The following is a 16,112-nucleotide window of genomic DNA, read 5'->3' as shown; positions in this document are numbered from 1 at the left end:
CTTGCAGCAATTTTTTTTTTTTTTTTTTTTTTTTTTTGAGACAGAGTTTCGCTCTTGTTGCCCAGGCTGGAGTGCAATGGTGCGATCTCAGCTCACCGCAACCTTCACCTCCTGGGGTCAAGCGATTCTCCTACCTCAGCCTCCCGAGTAGCTGGAATTACAGGCATGTGCCACCACGCCCGGCTAATTTGTTTTTTTGTTTTTTTTTAGTAGAGATGGGGTTTCACCATGTTGGCCAGGCTGGTCTTGAACTCCCAACCTCAGGTGATGTGCCCACCTCAGCCTCCTGAAGTGCTGGAATTACAGGCGTGAGCCACCGTGCCCAGCCCCCTTGCAGCAATTTTTTAAGATGACAAAATAAAAGAAAATTTCAGAATAGGCCAGGCACAGTGGCTCAAGCCTGTAATCCCAGCACTTTGGGAGGCCGAGACGGGCGGATCACGAGGTCAGGAGATCGAGATCATCCTGGCTAACATGGTGAAACCCCGTCTCTACTAAAAATTCAAAAACTAGCCAGGCGAGGTGGCGGGCGCCTGTAGTCCCAGCTACTCGGGAGGCTGAGGCAGGAGAATGGCGTAAACCCGGGAGGCGGAGCTTGTAGTGAGCTGAGATCTGGCCACTGCACTCCAGCCTGGGCCACAGAGCGAGACTCCGTCTCAAAAAAAAAAAAAAAAAAAAAAAAAAAAAAAAAAAAAAAAAAATTTCAGAATATATCCCACAACAAAATACAAATTAAGCAGCCTGTGGTGGTGGCAGGGCCTGTACTCTCAGCTACTTGGGAGGCTGAGGCAGGACCACTGGCTTGATGCCAGGAGTTCAAGACCAGCCTGGGCAACATAACAGGACCCCATCTCTACCAAAAAATTTTTTAAAACTAGCCAGGCATAGTGATGTGCCCCTGTAGTCCCAGCTACTCAGGAGGCTGAGGTAAAAAGATTGCTTGAGCCCAGGAGGTTGAAGGTACAGTGAGCCATGATTGCACCACTCCAGCCTGACTGGCAGTATAAGACAGGGTCTCGTTCTGTCACCCAGGCTGGTCTCAAACTCCTGGGCTCAAGCTCTATATATTTTTATGGTGGGTCAAGGTAAAGAAAAATAGCCAGTGTTTGGTAAACGCTGCCAACCTTTTTTTTTTTTTTAATTTTTAGAGGGAGGGTCTCACTGTGTTGCCCAGGCTAGTCTCAAACTCCTGGGCTGAAGCAATCCTTCTGCCTCAGTCTTCCAGAATGCTGGGATTACAGGCATGAACCAACTCTACAGGCCTGCCAACCTCTTTTATGTCATGGCACACACAGAAAATGATTTGGTCAATGAAATGGTATTTATTTGGCTCACTGGGACAAACAGATTAATCTTATTGGGGGTCAGGAGGCGACCAGGGGTGGGGGACGGTGGCTGACACCTGTAATCCTAACACTTTTGGGAGTGTTAGGTGGGCGCATTACTTGAGGTCAGGAATTTGAGACCAGCCTGGCCAACATGGTGAAAACCCATCTCTACTAAAAATACAAAGCTTAGCTGGGTGTGATGGCCTGCATCTGTAGTCCCAGCTACTTCGGAGGCTGAGGTCCGAGAATTGCTTGAACCCAGGAGGCGGAGGCTGCAGTGAGCAGAGATCGTGTCACTGTACTCCACCCCAGGAGACGGGCAAGACCCTGTATCAAAAATAAATAGGCCGGGCACGGTGGCTCACGCCTGTAATCCCAGCACTTTGGGAGACCGGGGCGGGCAGATCACCAGGTCAGGAGATCGAGACCATCCTGGCTACGGTGAAACCCCCATCTCTACTAAAAATGCAAAAAATTTGCCGGGCGTGGTGGGAGGCACCTGTAGTCCCAGCTGCTCGGGAGGCTGAGGCAAGAGAATGGCGTGAACCCGGGAAGCGGAGCTTGCAGTGAGCGGAGATCACACCACTGCTCTCTAGCTTGGGCAACAGAGCGAGACTCCGTCTCAAAATAAATAAGTAAATAAAATAAATAAATAAAATTATAAACAGAAAAACAGGTGACCAGTTCAGCGGTTCAGCTGCCCCAGACCCTGCCTGCTGGTATCTGGGGTAGACCTGCACCCTTTCTTAGCACATCGCTAAGATGGGCTCCGGTGTGGAGATTCTCCGGTGTGGAGAATATGAGCAATCATACTGCAGTGAAAAGGAGAGCTGGAGACAGGCAGACAGGGGTAAAAGGCCAGAGGAGAGGTCTGAGTACTGAGACCTGGGCCTGGGGGGCCTGCAGCTGCTCACCTGGTTCCGCAATAAACGATTGTTGAATCCTTCGGTTTGAGTTTTGAGTTCTGGTACCTTCCGGCCCCAAAGTCATGGGAGCTGTCCAAGAAGTGTGTTCACATGGTCATATGTTTTTATAAAACTTAGAAATTCTGGACATTGTAGCTGAAGCTGGTCAAGCTCGTTATCTCTCCACTGCAACTTCCTCTTGTCATTTCCCCCCTGTCAGGAGGCCTCATTGTGGCCACAGTATTGTGAATGAATAATTGTGGGGTTTTTTGTTTGTTTCTGAGATAGAGTTTTGTTCTTGTTGCCCAGGCTGGAGTGCAGTGGCTTCATCTCAGCTCACTGCAACCTCTGTCTCCGGGGTTCAAGTGATTCTCCTGCTTCAGCCTCCTGAGTAGCTGGGATTACAGGTGACCACCACCACATTCTGTATTTTTAGTAGAGATGGGGTTTCACCATGTTGCCCAGGCTGGTCTTAAACTCCTGACCTCAGGTGATCCACCCGCCTTGGCCTCCCAAAGTGCTGGAATTACAGGCATGTGCCACAAACCCCGACCTGCTTTTGTTTTTTAAATTTATATTTTAAATGCACATAGAAAAAAAAAAACTAAACAGTACCAAAAAGTACAATGCATACTGACATACTGAGCCACCAATCCACCCCCAAAAAATTTCTATCTAGATCCTTTTTTTTTTTTTTTTTTTTTTTTTTTTGAGGCGGAGTCTCGCTCTGTCACCCAGACTGGAGTGCAGTGGCTCAATCTCGGCTCACTGCAAGCTCCGCCTCCCGGGTTCACGCCATTCTCCTGCCTCAGCCTCCCGAGTAGCTGGGACTACAGGCGCCCGCCACCTCACCCAGCTGGTTTTTTGTATTTTTAGTAGAGACGGGGTTTCACCATGTTAGCCAGGATGGTCTCGATCTCCTGACCTCATGATCCGCCCCTCTCGGCCTCCCAAAGTGCTGGGATTAGATCCTATTTTTTAATACAAATAGAACTATATGTATACAGCATTCTGTGCTTAATAACCCTTGACAATCTTTCCATATCAGCACATAGTCTGACTTTTTTTTTTTTTTTTTGAGACGGAGTCTCACTCTGTCGCCTAGGCTGGAGTGCAGTGGCTCAATCTCGGATTACTGCAAGCTCCGCCTCCTGGGTTCACGCCATTCTCCTGCCTCAGCCTCCGGATAGCTGGGACTACAGGCGCCCGCCACCACGCCCGGCTAATTTTTTTGTATTTTTTAGTAGAGACGGGGTTTCACCGTGTTAGCCAGGATGGTCTCGATCTTCTGACCTCACGATCCACCCGCCTCGGCCTCCCAAAGTGCTGGGATTACAGGCGTGAGTCATCGCGCCCAGCCGACTTAATTCTTTTTAAAGACTGCAGAGATTGCAGACGCCAAAATACATCTAACCATTGGGGCAGATTTCATTATGACCATCCTTAATCCACTGTACTTGTCCTGCAAGGTCCAACCTGGTATTGCACCGGACCTCACAGAACGCTGCGGTTTCCTGATCTTTTCTAGTGAGACAGCTTTGTTTCTTCACATAGGAGACCTCCCTGCTAAGCGAAGTCGAACAGGTGGATCTAGAGGTTGACCACCACGGTCAGGAAAGCAGCTGTCTACTGAAAAGCAAACTCTAATTCCTTAAGGTTAACGAGTACCGGAACCACCAAGTGAGGAGTGCAGCCCCCTCTCTCCGCCTCACGGATTCAGCTCGGAGGTGCAGGGGTTTGGTGGGGGGCGATTAGGGAATGACAGCTGCCCCGTGGAGGACGCCCAGGGCTGGATCACGAGCTGGCATGAGTCAGTCTTATTCTGTAAGTCCTAGTTATCAGGTTGCCAGTCTCGCGCCGTGCCCAGTCTCACTCAGCCTTCAGTCTTCCGGCCGGGACCCCGCTGGGCGCTCCGGAGGGATCGGCGCCACCGCGAGGCCGGCGAGGAGGCTGCAAAGGGCGCCCGGCCTGCCTGCGAAAGTGGTGGGAGCCAGGCGGGGCACACGGCCTCCCCTCCCCATGCGGGGCTCTCCCCGCCCCCCGGGCTCAGGGCTTGGGGTGGTGAGATGGGTGGCGGGGTGATCCGACGCCGCCAGTCCACCGCGTCCCCAAGAGCCGGGGCCTCGGGCTCAGCTAAAAGCCCCGGAGTCACGCAAGCGCCCCATACACGTCTGCTGAGTGAACGAAGGCTGCCCATCCACCAGGGGACTGCTTGGCCCTCCCAGGCCATGTCCAGGTCGCATTCGGCCAGCGGGACTTCCCGTAAGGCTCGGCCGAGGTCCCCAGGCTCACGTCCCTGACAGCAGCCGAATTGTTTATTTCCGTCCGGCTGAAGAGGCGGAGTGGGGATGGCACAAGCCGATTGGTTATGTGAATTGTGGAGCCAATTTCGGCCTATGAGCCAGGAGACTACAAGTTCCAGAATGCATCCTTCCTCCAGCATAGGGAGAGGCAGAGGCTGTGGGAGCGTTGCCTGCTGGGAATTGTAGTCTTCATCTTGTTTGTTGCGCAGGCGGAACTGGGGGGAGGGAGTAAACTATTACCACGTGACGTTCGGGTCAGGTGGTTGGGCAAGCCTCCGCGCTCGAGCTGTGACTGGCTGACTCTAATAAGAAGACGCCACTAGGGGCGGGGCGAAGAGGGGCGCAAGCTCACTGCGTTTTGAGTCTCGGGACCCCTGTTGGAGAGACTATGGCGCTCAACAAGAATCATTCGGAGGGCGGCGGAGTGATCGTCAACAACACGGAGAGGTGAAAACACGGCGGAAGGATCCTAGAGGACCAAAGTTCGGGTGTCGAGGCAGTGGGCGGCGGGCGGCGGGCGGTAGGGAATAAGCCCCTGAAGGGGGAGCATTGATGGAGTAAGGTTGGGGGGGGGAACGGCTGGGGGCGGGGTTGGAGGAAGGTGAGTGGGCCGCGGGGGAGGGCCCGGGAGGTTGTGATCAGCTGGGAGGTGGGAGTGGGACGTCTGCATGGGGATCTGGCATGGGACGACCGGTGGGGCCTAGGGGTGATTCTTGAACCCCTTTCCAGAGTTTTGACTTCAGTAGCTGGGAGGAGCCCCAAACAAAAATAATTGTCACTTATTGGATGTCTACAACGTTACTACGTGTCAGGCTCTGCGCCTTTTCTACCTTATTTAATAAATTCTGTGCAGTACGATCTACTACTGTCCACATTTCACAGGTAGGGAAAGTGGGGGGCAGAAAGGTTAAGTAACTTGCCCGAGATTGCAACTCTGTAAGTAACAGAGATGGCAATTCCAGGAAAGGAGTCTTGACTCCAAAGTTAATAGGATTAACCACCAGCATACAGGCTTCCAGTATGTTCCAGAACTGTTCAGGTTCCACGTAAGAAATTGAGGTCCCAAAAGTGAAATTAAACAGATGACGTTTGTCAGATGTCTGACAGTTCCTGGCACTGTGTGGATCCGTAAAGTCATTCCCTTGCCTCTCTCTTGAATGCCTGTTGGTTTGAATCTCCTCCGAAGGCAGAGGTCTCCTAATTCAAGGTTCTTTCCACTCCACCCTCCCCACCCCTTGCTCATTGCATCCTGTCTCTCCTCCAGTCTCTGCCAAGAGAAGCCCTGAATGGCCTCTCTCTCCTTTTGTTCCTTGGGTATTGAAAATCAGACCAGCCAGCTCTGGGTTGAACTATGCCGAACCTGAATTGCCCCTTGAGGGCAGAAGGAGCTTAGGAGGCACCTGAGTCCCCAAAGGAAACATTGTGGAGTCAGAGCCCTGTACCTAGCTAAGGCCAGCATCCAGGTGCCCTGTAACTTGGGAATGTTATGATGAGTCAGAGGAAAATGCCTAGAGTGACCCAGCATGCTCACTTTTCCTCTATCTTACCTGCTCAGAGTCTGATGGGTAATTCCTTCTTTTCTCTGAGTGGTACTTCTCTTTTTTTTTTTTTTTTTTTTTTGAGATGGAGGCTTGCTCTGTCACCCCGACCGGAGTGCAATGGCACAATCTCAGTTCACTGCAACCTCCGCCTCCTGGGTTCAAGCAATTATCCTGCCTCAGCCTCCCCAGTAACTGGGATTACAGGCACTTGCCACTACACCCAGCTACTTTTTTGTATTTTTACTAGAGACAGGAGTTCACCATGTTGGCCAGGCTGATCTCGAACTCCTGACCTCGTGATCTGCCCTCCTTGGCCTCCGAAGGTATTGGGATTACAGGAATGAGTCACCGCGCCCGACCACTTCTTTTTTTTAGACCAGTTGTTTCCCACTTACCTTTCCTCAGTCAGAGAAAGTTGTGATATATGGGGGGAGGCAGAAGACAAACAGAACCGTGTGAACCTTTTTATCATGTGATCAGAGACACCTCATACTGTCTTGTTGCATCTCTGTGTGTGAGTCAGTTCCCAGGCCTGGCCAGCTTTTCATGCCATTTGGCAACATCTCTGGGGACTGTTTTTCTTTCTGTCTCTTTGGAACTTTCTGAAACAAGAATGTATCTATCCTGCTGGGCCTTCTGCCTGGCTTAGGGCTCAGTTCTGCTAAGTAAGGTGCGCCTTGTTTTAGACAGTGCTTCAGCCTCCTGTCTGAATAAGTTGTGTCTGTAACAATTGAAGTATAAGTCCAGTGTTCAAAATTTGATAATTAGGCTGGGCTCCGTGGCTCACGCCTGTAATCCTAGCACTTTGGGTGGCCGAGGTAGGTGGATCACTTGAGGTCAGGAGTTTGAAACCCGCCTGACCAACATGGTGAAACCCCGTCTCTACTAAATACAAAAAATCAGCCGGGCGTGGTGACGCATGCCTGTAACCCCAGCTACGTGGGAGGCTGAGGCAGGAGAATTGCTTGAACCCAGGAGGTAGAGGTTGCAGTAAGCCGAGATCATGCCAGAGCACTCCAGCCTGGGCAACAAGAGTGAAACTCCGTCTCATAACAAAGAAAAAAAAAATTGATAGTGAAAATAGTGAACGTTACTTTTCAAGTCGTGAACTCCTTTGAGAATGATGGAAGCTGTGGACTCTCCTCTCAGAAAAATGCACATATGACGTACGTGATCATCTCAAGGGCTTCAAGGACTTTCCTGCAAACCCAGCTTAAGAACCCAGGTTTAGGCCGGGTGCGGTGGCTCAAGTCTGTAATCCCAGCACTTTGGGAGGCCGAGACGGGCGGATCACAAGGTCAGGAGATCGAGACCATCCTGGCTAACACGGTGAAACCCCGTCTCTACCAAAAAAAATACAAAAAACTAGCCGGGCGAGGTTGCGGGAGCCTGTAGTCCCAGCTACTCGGGAGGCTGAGGCAGGAGAATGGCGTAAACCCGGGAGGAGCTTGCAGTGAGCTGAGATCCGGCCACTGCACTCCAGCCTGGGCGACAGAGTGAGACTCCGTCTCAAAAAAAAAAAAAAAAGAACCCAGGTTTAAAAGAACCCTGAAGGAGGTCCTATTGTGATCTGTACGATCATCTCTTAGACATGTTTATATGTTAGGGTTGAAAAACAGCCGGGCACGGTGGCTCAAGCCTGTAATCCCAGCACTTTGGGAGGCTGAGACGGGCGGATCACGAGGTCAGGAGATCGAGACCATCCTGGCTAACATGGTGAAACCCCGTCTCTACTAAAAAATACAAAAAGCTAGCCGGGCGAGGTGGCGGGCGCCTGTAGTCCCAGCTACTTGGGAGGCTGAGGCAGGAGAATGGCGTAAACCTGGGAGGCGGAGCTTGCAGTGAGCTGAGATCCGGCCACTGCACTCCAGCCTGGGCGACAGAGCGAGACTCCGTCTCAAAAAAAAAAAAAAAAAAAAAAAAAGAAAAACAGACCAGCAAAAACAGAACATCTGTCAAAAGGACTTAAAAGAGAATAGAAAAGTTAAGCCAGATCACCTCACCTACTTGAGGGACGGCAGCCTCTCTAGAGCCCTGTAACTCTGCTACCATGTTGATCATTTGGGGGCCGTATAAGCGGAGTTTGGGAAATTTTACAGAACCCCAACCTGCTCGTTTCTTCCATGGCTGCATTAATGGGGTTTGTTTTTGGTTTTTAGTTTTTTTGTAGAGACGGGGTCTCACCACGTTACCCAGGCTGGTCTCAAACTCCTGGGTTCAAGCGATCCACCCGCCTCAGCCTCCCAAAGTGCTGGGATTACAGGTGTGGGCTACCGCTCCTAGCCCTATGAATGGCTTTATTAATTTATTTGTTTTTGAGACAGAGCTTCTCTCTCTTTTTTTTTTTTTTTTTGAGGTGGAGTTTCGCTCTTGTTGCCCAGGCTGGAGTGCAATGGCGCGATCTCGGCTCACCGCAACCTCTACCTCCCGGGTTCTAGTGATTCTCCTGTCTTGGCCTCCCTAGTAGCTGGGATTACAGATGCCCACCACCACGCCCAGCTAATTTTGTACTTTTTTAGTAGAGACGGGGTTTCTTCTCCATGTTGGTCAGGCTGGTCTCGCACTCCCGACCTCAGGTGATCTGCCCGTCTCAGCCTCCCAAAGTGCTGGGATGACAGGCATGAGCCACCGCGCCCACCTGGAGCTTCTCTCTTGTTGCCCAGGCTGGAGTGCAATGGTGCCATCTTGGCTCCCTGCAACCTCTACTTCCTGGGTTCAAGCCATTCTCCCGCCTCAGCCTCCTGAGTAGCTGGGATTACGGGGGCCCGCCGCGACTGATTTTTTGGTATTTTTAGTAGAGATGGGGTTTCACCGTGTTGGCCAGGCTGTTCTCAAACTCTTGACCTTGTGATCCACCTGCCTCGGCCTCCCAAAGTGCTGGGATACAGGTGTGAGCCACCGTGCCCGGCCCTATGAATGGTTTGAATGCAGCACTGTTGAGGGATTATGAGAGCTGATGTGCCGGGCAGCTGCTTGGGAGAAAGGCCCAGTGTCTGCGTGACATCGCATCTCCATACTGTCTCATCAAGGCTTTTCTTCTTTTCTCATCACAGCATCCTCATGTCCTATGATCATGTGGAACTCACATTCAATGACATGAAGAACGTGCCAGAAGCCTTCAAAGGGACCAAGAAAGGCACCGTCTACCTTACCCCTTACCGGGTGAGTTGCACAGCAGGACAGTTGGTTGAGAGGCTTGTTGCTGTTGGAGGTGACGTGAGTCTTAGTCTTAGGTCCGCCTCAGCCTCATGAGTCAAGTGGCCTCTGAACCCTGGTGAATGTTAGTGCCTCACTCTGCCTGTTTCTCCGTCACATGCTCCTGGATTCCAGAACCACCAGGCTCTTTGTGTAACTGACCTGACCACTGGGCAGTGAACCCATGTAAATTCCAGAGCCGCTGCTGCAAAATCTCTATAGAGTTGGATGCAGCCGCTGGCATGACTTGGGCCTGGAGGCCAGAGACTATTATTATTAATATTTTGTTTTCTGTGAGAGTAGCCCATGAAGCACTGTGCACATCCAGAGTGAGAAATCTGGTAAACAGGGCACAGTTGCGTGGCACAGCCTCTGGACTGGGCAGAGAGCCCGGTACTACCCCGCAGAATGACAAATGCCAGGCTGCAGAATAGGCCTTGCCTGAGAGTTACCCACGTGGACTCTGAGAGGTTGAGAAATACAAACGGATGTTCTTGGAAAATTGCTGCTTGTGGCTACTCAAGGCTTAGACTCAAAGACAGGCTGGTGCAGTGGCTCACGCCTGTAAAGCACTTTGGGAGGCCAAGGCAGACGGACCACTTGAGCTCAGGATTTCGAGACCAGCCTGGGTAACATGGCAAAACCCCATCTTTACAAAAAATATAAAAATAAGCTGGGTGTTGGTGGCACATGCCTGTAGTCCCAGCTACCCAAGAGGCTGAGGTGGAGAATAACTGGAGCCGGGAGAGGTTGAGGCTGCAGTGAGCTGGGATCATGCCACTGCACTCCAGCCTGGGCAACAGAGTGAGACCCTGCCCCAAAAAAAGAAAAGCCGGGCACGGTGGCTCAAGCCTGTAATCCCAGCACTTTGGGAGGCCGGTGCGGGCGGATCACGAGGTCAGGAGATCGAGACCATCCTGGCTAACATGGTGAAACCCTGTCTCTACTAAAAGTACAAAAAATTAGCCGGGCGTAGTGGTGGGCGCCTGTAGTCCCAGCTACTCGGGAGGCTGAGGCGAAAGAATCGCTTGAACCCGGGAGGCAGAGGCTGCAGTGAGCCAAGATCGGTCCACTGTACTCCAGCCTAGGTTACAGAGTGAGACTCCGTCTCAAAAAAATAAAAAGGCCGGGCGCGGTGGCCACACCTGTAATCCCAGCACTTTGGGAGGCCGAGACGGGCGGATCACGAGATCAGGAGATCGAGACCATCCTGGTTAACACAGTGAAACCCCATCTCTACTAAAAATACAAAAAATTAGCCAGGCGAGGTGGCGGGCGCCTGTAGTCCCAGCTGCTCGGGAGGCTGAGGCAGGAGAATAGCGTGAACCCGGGAGGCGGAGCTTGCAGTGAGCCCAGATGGCGCCACTGCACTCCAGCCTGGGCGACAGAGCAAGACTCCGTCTCGAAAAATAAATAAATAAAATTAAAAGAAAAAAGAAAACCCAGGCGGTTCTCCAGGCACAGGCTCCAGGAGAGCTCTTGTTGCTGTTTATAGTCCGCCTCAGTGGGAGCTAGCGACCACTGCACTATCCTGCTCGGTTCTGGAGAGCTCAGGCTGGAGGCCTCCCCTTTGAGGAACCCATCCCTGCCTTGCCTCTCCTTGTCCTTCCCTTGCCTCTGCCTGTCCTTCCTCCTTCGTAGGCCCCTTCACTTAGGCACCACCGCCACCACCTCACCACCACCATGTCAGTGACAGAGCAGTCTGCCCTGCTCGTAGATACTGTCTGTGACCAGTACGTTTTTCTCCCATGTACGTGAGCTTGGCCTCTCCAGGCTGCAGTGAGCCCTTTCCCTTTCCAAAGCTCTCTCCAGGAGTGTCTGGCACAGAGAGAGCCGTGGGGCTACTGGACCCTGGCACTGGGAGCAGACTCGTCACTCCCGGGAAGCAGGGCAGCGTGGGCTGTGCTTTCGGTGCTGATGACCTCACCCTCTCTCCCTGCAGGTCATCTTTCTGTCCAAGGGCAAGGATGCCATGCAGTCCTTTATGATGCCATTTTATCTCATGAAAGACTGTGAGATCAAGCAGCCTGTATTTGGTGCAAACTACATCAAGGGAACAGTGAAGGCAGAAGCAGGAGGTAGGTGATGGGAACTCAGGGACACGGATGGGGCTTCCAGAGAGGTGCCCTGGGAGCCTCTGACTGCCGCCCTGGGGGTGTCCCCTTCAGACCCTTATCACCCTAGCCATGACCTCTTCCCAGCTCTGGGCTGCCAGCTGGTGGGGTTTGATTGCCAAGAGCTGGGGAAAATGCTGGCATTAAAGACGGCAGCTCAGATCAGCTTTTCAGAGCGTGAAGTCTGCAGAAGCTTGCAGACTTGAGTCAAGATGCTTAGTGCGACTTGGCGAGTGCATACAAATTTTAGACTCAGGAAGGAGCTGCATCAGTTCTTGAGAGGGGCCTTTTCATGAGAGCCAGGAAGAGGCAACTGCCTCTGCGAAGCCAGAGTCACCCTGCTTTGGGGCTGGCTTTTTGGCAGGCCCCAGAGACCTCTGCATTGAACTTGCCTTCCCCTTGACACCCAGCCAGGCCCGCCCTTGCTATTGCACTCTTGGTCCCTCTTTGGGTAGAAGCCAAGCTAGAGGGGCTGGAGTCTGTCCTTGGACCCCTTTAGGACGAGAGGTCTGCTCTGAATTTCAAGGTCTTTTGTTGCCAAGTGGGCTTGTTCCTGTACAGCTGCCGAGTGCTTGACTGGGGGTGGAAAGAAACCTTGATGTTAGCTCTAAAACCAAACCAAGGTGGCCTTGGCACCTGTGTACATATTGGGCCAGTGGTGGGAGGACAGGCTTGTTCCAGGAAGGAGAGGCCGTTGTTGCAAAGAGGGAAGCGAGTATAGCCGGGCGTGGCCGGGCTGCAGTGCCGGCTCCTATGCAGGCAGCAGGCTGGAAACCATGGTACCGGGAAGTCCCCATCACAGCGCAGGCCCAGCTTCCCGCAAGCCTCCCGGGCGTTGGGTGAAGCCCTGGAGAGGAAAACAGCCATCTCCTTGGGCATCAGTTTTCTTTTTCTCTGGTGTTTATTCGCTGTCCTTCCCCTCTCAGGTGGCTGGGAAGGCTCTGCTTCCTACAAGTTGACTTTCACGGCAGGGGGCGCCATTGAGTTTGGACAGCGGATGCTCCAAGTGGCATCTCAAGGTATCCAGGCTCCGAAGATTAGGGGCTGAGGACACACTGAACATGTAGGGTTGGTTTGAGTTTGCTTCCTTTTTGTTTTGCTTTTTTAAACACTCAAGAGGTAAGTGTCTGGGCACTAGGCTGACCAGGCCTAGCAGTTGGGAAGGAAAAGCTGTCATTGGCGTGAGCTCTGTCCTGTACGTCAGAGGCTGTGTTTCCCTGCCTGGAGCAGGTGGGTCACGTTTTGACAAAGCTGTTTGGACTCAAGGACACTTTACTATGGCCTCATAAAACAAACACTAAACCAACCATTAAACTGCGGTTTTGCAGCCATTGAAAATGACCAAGGGATGGGCCCAGCAGACGTCCTCCACCAGCTCACTCCTGCCCCAGCCCTGAGCCTCCCTCCCGGCCTCTGTCCATCCTCCACCCTTGTCCTTGACCTCCCTTGCCTTCCCTTGGCTCTGACCTCTCCTGTCCTCTCTCATCACCCCATCCCTGACCAAGGCAGCCTCGAGTGTGGGTGGAGAGTGGAGTGGGGTGGACAGAGCATGTCTGCTGGGCACACTCCTGGAACCCAGTAGCTCCCCTCTGCAGGCAGCGGGACCGCCTTCTCCCCGCCCCAAGGCAGGCCACACTCATTTCTCTTTCCCCTTGTACTTGTAGCCTCCAGAGGTGAAGCCCCCAATGGAGCCTATGGCTACTCTTACATGCCCAGCGGGGCCTATGTCTATCCCCCGCCAGTCGCCAATGGAATGTACCCCTGCCCTCCTGGCTACCCCTATCCACCGCCCCCGCCTGGTGAGTGTGTCCTTTGCTGCCCACCCTCCCCTCATGAGCCCACCTATCCAGGCTCCCCCCAGGCCAGGGAGACTTCATTCCTTGAGCTGCTTCAGGACTAACAAAGGATCTGGAGAGGCACCCCCTCGGAGGGGGCCGCAGCCGGGTGCTCACCAGGTCCCTGTTGCTCTCTTGCCAAGCAGAGTTCTATCCAGGACCCCCAATGATGGATGGGGCCATGGGATACGTGCAGCCCCCACCACCGCCCTATCCTGGGCCCATGGAACCTCCGGTCAGCGGTCCCGATGTCCCCTCCACTCCTGCAGGTGAGGGCCCTTGGGTGCTGGCAGCCCTTCGGGACCAGCTCTCTCCTGCCCAAGGTTGCACAGAGAGCCTCAGAATTGCCAGAGACTGCTGAGAGCTGCAGATGATGGATGACCCCTGGACTGCCCCAGGGGCCCAGCAGGGCTGTGGCCTGGTGGTGCAGAGCTAGATTCTGGCCCCACCCCCATCCCTTAGCCACCCACATGGCCTGGGCAGGGAAGGTCACCCTGTGTGCCTTGGTCCTCTCATCTACACTCAGTTGGTCGGTCACAGTGGCACCTGGGGGGTTGGCTCAAGGATAAGATGAGGTGAGACATGCGATGGGCCTGGAAAGGACCGTGCCAGCACGTGGCCCATGCTCACGAAGCCTCACCTGCTACTGTTATTGGTGGAACTGGACCCCCAGCTCCAGCTGCCCCGAGCCGTGGGGACCCAGGGTCTCTGGGCTGAGCTCAGGGGGATGAGAACTTGTCACTGACACTAGGTGTGTTTGCTCTCACAGCCGAAGCCAAGGCCGCAGAAGCAGCCGCCAGCGCCTACTACAACCCAGGCAATCCTCACAACGTCTACATGCCCACGGTGAGAGCGTGGCGGTGCCAGCGCAGCCCCAGACGCTGGGAGCCGCAGGGGGAAGACCGCGCCATGTTTTAAGCCTTCTAACGCGAGTTTTCCCTTTCTCTCTTCTTCAGAGCCAGCCGCCACCACCTCCCTACTACCCACCGGAAGATAAGAAGACCCAGTAGGCCCTCCTGCCTCCCTGCCTCCCACCCTTATCTCTGTACCCTACCCCTCCCATCGGGGCTGCCCTGGGGCTGGGGGAGGGGAGGGGGCGCCTTGTTCTCCCTCCAGGTCTGATCATAAACAATTACCAGAAACTAGCATTGTGGGACATTAGGGCCTCTGGCCTCAGGAGAGGTGCCGCCCAGCTTCCCATGCCAGCCCAGAGCCCACAACGCTGCCCAGTGTGCCTCATGCACCGTCTGGGGCTTTCCTGGGAGCACAGGGCATCCCCTGTTCCTGTTTCACTCTCAGCTTCTCCCCTCAAAGGGACTCTCTGGCCACCTCCTCCACCGCAGTCCAGCTCCCTCAGTCTGGCAGCCGCTGCTACACTCAGCCTCATGAGCCACTTCAGACCAGCCAGGTGTCTTCCCCGGCCCTGCCAGGCCCTGCTCACATTCCCTCCGCTGGTCTATGCTGGTCTCAGAAGGCCACCGTGTCCACATTCCACTCAGCCAGGGTCCAGCTGCAGCCCCGCCACCCGTCCTTCCCTTCCTTGTCCTGGGTCATGCTGTTGCCACCCCGTGTGACTTTTGAAGCTGTAAAATGAGCTTCCAGGGCTTGGGTGGCGTCTGGGCAGGGCCACCGAGGCTGGGAGGAAGCGCTTCTGCCTTTTGCTGGTGTTTCTGGAATTTGCTGTCCCTCACCTCTCACTTCCCTCTAGAAGGAGTTTCCCGACTGGAACCAGAGGATGCATGTCTGTCCACTTTTGGGCTGCTGGGTGGGGCTGGAAACAAGGGCCCCTGACCCTTCGTGCCAGCCGGGACCTGCCACTAGCCCCCCAGCCTGCTTCTTCCCCTTAAGCTTCGTGCCCCTGGATGCGCTAACATTCGCTCTTGTTTGTTCCTGGACTGGCCATGACGTGAGGAGAAGGTTATCTAAAGAGAATTCCCTATTTATTTGACAAAAAATCCAGTTAATATATTAATGTGAAATAAACCCTGTTTGCACCTTGATTTGTTTGCTGAAAATGTGAAATAGTAAAAATGAAGTAACTGGACCCTTTCTGGCTCTGCATGTGGTGACCCAGGCGGTCTCTTCCGGAAGGAGAGCCGTCTGGCTGCCGAGGGCCCTGGAGGTTCCCGGGACAGTTCCCTCCCATGGGAGGATCCCCATTCTCACGGCCCAGCTGTCTGGTCCCCAGGACAGCTCTGGCCTCTGGAGCCAGTTCCTGTGGTTGTTGCTCAGCAGCTGTGTCCCTCCCCCACCGAGTCCCCCGGACCTGGCTGGGACAGAGGTGGATTCGGCCCATCATCAGCCTGGATGGGAGGGGTTGGGGTCAACACCTTGTCCCCTGCTGGCTCCTTGAGGAATGGCAGCCCTGGCCCAAGTCCTGGCTGCTGGAGAGGGGAGGCTGAGTCAGCCCTGGAGCATGTCGGGACCTGTGACAGGGACACTGGGGTAGCCGAGCTGGCTCACCACCACCCACATCACGTGCCCTGCTGTGAACTTGAAGGGACAGGAGGGTGGGAAATGGCCAAAGGCCGTGGCCAGGCCCACGTGCCCCCGAGTCCCCCAGCCCAGCACTGGGCACAGAGTTCTGGGAAAGCCCCATGCTGAGGTGCATTTTCCCGTCCCCCCGGAGCCAAGTCTGTCCTCGGGAGAGATTGGGCAGCGGCCGCTCTGCCTTCTCCTGGCCATCCTGGCCCGGAGCTCTCTGGGACTTGGCTAGGCCCCCTTCAAGGGCGTTTGAAGAGAGCACCCTCCTGACCGCCAAGGTGGGGACAAGGGCACAGGGCCGTCCCTGCCGAGCACAGCTTGGCCCCGTCATCTCCATGGAATGTCACCTGTGGGGCCAGGCAGGCTGAGCAACTGGCTGTCCTCCAGGGAGACGCCTCTTGGGAGCC

The 16,112-nt window shown here is 54.1% G+C and overlaps 1 protein-coding gene across 1 annotated transcript; it reads left to right on the top strand.

The window, feature by feature from the left end:
- Window positions 1–4,732: 4,732 nt before the first annotated feature.
- On the top strand, window positions 4,733–15,265 carry WBP2 (WW domain binding protein 2). The gene is made up of 8 exons (XM_010387568.2): window positions 4,733–4,983; window positions 9,131–9,239; window positions 11,215–11,350; window positions 12,313–12,405; window positions 13,051–13,185; window positions 13,368–13,490; window positions 13,991–14,067; window positions 14,178–15,265. Exons 1-8 carry the CDS (start codon window positions 4,925–4,927, stop codon window positions 14,229–14,231), a joined length of 786 nt encoding a protein of 261 aa, XP_010385870.1. The 5' UTR covers window positions 4,733–4,924; the 3' UTR covers window positions 14,232–15,265.
- The last annotated feature ends 847 nt before the right edge of the window (window positions 15,266–16,112 follow it).

This window comes from Rhinopithecus roxellana, chromosome 19, assembly GCF_007565055.1.
Source record: "Rhinopithecus roxellana isolate Shanxi Qingling chromosome 19, ASM756505v1, whole genome shotgun sequence".
NCBI lineage: Eukaryota > Metazoa > Chordata > Mammalia > Primates > Cercopithecidae > Rhinopithecus > Rhinopithecus roxellana.
This window is presented reverse-complemented; position numbering and strand designations above follow the sequence as displayed.